Below are 2,714 nucleotides of genomic sequence, written 5' to 3' on the forward strand. Positions count from 1 at the left end.
CTCACCAGCAACATCTGAGGGTTCCATTTCTCCACATTTTAATCAACATTTGTTACTCTCTCCCTTTTTTAAATTATAGCCATTCCAGTAGATGTGTAGTTGGATATCACTGTGGTTCTAATTTGCATTTTCCTGATAGTTAATGTTGTAGACCATCATTTTATGTGCGAATTAACCATCTGCTGTGCTGGTTTTTGCTTCTTACAAAAACTGCTGACCACATCCAAAAACACTTTCAAAGTACAGAGTATATTTTTCAGTGAGAATGCAAATATCCTGCTGCACTTTTCTTTGCTCTGTCTGGTCTGACATGCTCCATCTTCTGATACTCTGCCAAGTGTTATATGCACACAAACAGTCTGACTTGACTTTGGGCTGATCCCACATGGAGAATAGTGCTGCTATAGCTAGGAATTTGCTAAAGCAAGTGTTTTCTCTAACTCCTTGAGCTGCATATTGCCTTGAGTTATCATCATCCGGATGGTATCCTAGAAAACAAAGTGAAATTTAGTTACTATTTTTTATCTGCTTAAACAATTTTAAAATCAAGAAAAAAAAGTGAGAATAAGAATTGCATATTGGAAAAATTAAAGATCTGGTAAGAGGGGTACACTATATCTGGCATACTTTTGTTTTTTGGCCCCTCAGGATTCACTCCTGGCAGGACTGGGGGGAGAGGATATATGGCATGCTGCAGATCCAACCCCAAGGCAAACACTGTAACTTTCTCTCTAGCCCCAAAGATGGCATGCTTAAAATATCATTTAAATGATTGAAAAGTCTGTAAACATTGCAGTGATCAAGATATGCCAGCATCCTGGGGTACAGAGGGTAGGGCGCCTGCCTTGCACAAGGCCTGTCCGAGTTGTATCCAACATCCCATATGGTTCCCTGACCTCAAGCTTGTCAGGAGTGATCCCTGAGAGCAGAGCTAGGTGTAAACCCTGAGCACAGTCAGGTGTGGTCCAAAAACCAAACAACAACAAAAAAGATACTGGAGCATCTCAATGACACCTTATGTTCCAATATGTCTACTAAACTTTTTTTTCCCTTTGGGGCCACACCCAGAGGTTCTCTGGAATTACTCCTGATGAGCTAGGGGGAACCAAATGGGATACTTGTGATGGAACCCAGGTCGGCCAAGTGCAAGTCAAACATCCAACCCACTGAACGGATATCCCTCTGGTCCTCCCCCCCTTCCCCCCGCCTCCAACGCACCAATACAAATGGGTTAGGCCTGTCTGTACCCTGATGGTTCTCACCTCCTCAGTGGCATTTTTGTTTCTTTTGAATTCTTCCCTTGCCCATTCCTTCAAGTATTTGCGATCAGAATCATTTGGAACTTGCCGAATTGCTTGCAAAATCCGTCTGTAGAGGAGGAGAACTTGCTGCCTTCTCATAAACTGTGCGGGGAAAGGAGAAACGATCCTTATACATGGACGACCAACGGATCTAAAGGGCACTTTAGCAACCGAAAAGTAACTAGGACTCCATTCTGTGGACTTCCTTTTTGAAATGAGCAAAGAAAAAAAAAATCACGTTTTAACTCATCTAAGAAAACGGCAATGTGTTTCTTTGGGCTGCTTTTTACTTAGTGCTCTGTCAACCCTAATTTCCTAGCGGTCCTCCGTCCAACCTAATTTACTGATTAAAATCAGGAGTTGGCTGACAACTACTCAATTAACGCAGTTATTGGAGCGACCTTCACTGCTTGGCACACGGCAGCACAGCTGCAGCCTCCACCGTGGCCCAGAATCCAAGAACGGGAATGCACCTCCCACACCGCGCGCCCCGCCCCCTCGGAAGTCCCGCCCCCAAGCCCGGACCAATCACGGGAGGAGCGCGCGCGGGGGGCCTCCAGGCCTCGTTCTATAGACTGGATGGAGGTCGGCGTGGAGGACTGGGAAGAGCCCGTCGGAAAGCTGCCCGAGAAGACCTCGGGGGAGAGCCGGTACCTGTTTTAGCGTTAGCGTCGCGGGGGGCAAACGAGAGGCAGCCATGTCTTCCAAGCTCCACCGGCTTCTGGCGCCGCAGTGCGCAGGAACGGAAGTGGACAGCAGCTGGGAGGCGGGCCTAAGCCGGTTACCTGGGAGAGGGCTGGAAGTTGGGCTCTGTCTTGGGTCCTAGTCTTACGGTAGCTGTGGTCCAGGCTTGCTTTCTTTTATTACTATTATTTTTAATTGTTATTTTTAAATTTTTTATTTTTATAAGGATCACAAATCATCCTGTTATTCGTCGATTGCCTCGAGCAGGCCCCAGTAACGTCTCCTTCATCCTGGCCCTGAGGTTATATTCAAGGCTCTTTGGAGAATGAGACCCATCATTGTTACTGGTATTTGGCATATTGGGTACGCCACGGGGAGTTTGCCAGACTCTGCCGTGTGGGCAGGCTATATTCGGTAGCCTGCCAGTTTGTCAAAGTAGGAATGAGATGTCATAATAAGATGTCCCGCGGCCGCATTCCCGGTTCCGGGAGCTGGTTTTTATAGTCTCAGAGTCTTGGCCGCTGATGGGATTACACGGCGCCAGGGGGCCAGTTGATGGGTGTGACCCCCGCCTACTGGAATTTGGAGGATCTGGGTGGAGGATGCTCGACTCCAATCCGAGTAGGGACAAAGCCACGTGGGTTCCGGGGCCGAGATCTCCGAGCCTACTCGGATTTATAAGGATGGTCACAATAATTTATTACATTCAATATTCTAACACCAAACCCA

At 47.3% G+C, this 2,714-nt stretch overlaps 1 protein-coding gene across 1 annotated transcript; it reads right to left on the reverse strand.

Moving 5' to 3' along the window:
- Positions 1-231: 231 nt before the first annotated feature.
- On the reverse strand, positions 232-2,033 carry LYRM2 (LYR motif containing 2). The gene is made up of 3 exons (XM_056125351.1): positions 1,956-2,033; positions 1,263-1,403; positions 232-488 (listed from the first exon to the last, which is right to left on the reverse strand). Exons 1-3 carry the CDS (start codon positions 1,998-2,000, stop codon positions 408-410), a joined length of 267 nt encoding a protein of 88 aa, XP_055981326.1. The 5' UTR covers positions 2,001-2,033; the 3' UTR covers positions 232-407.
- Positions 2,034-2,714: the final 681 nt, after the last annotated feature.

Source organism: Sorex fumeus, unplaced genomic scaffold, assembly GCF_029834395.1.
Source record: "Sorex fumeus unplaced genomic scaffold, SorFum_2.1 ptg000054l, whole genome shotgun sequence".
NCBI lineage: Eukaryota > Metazoa > Chordata > Mammalia > Eulipotyphla > Soricidae > Sorex > Sorex fumeus.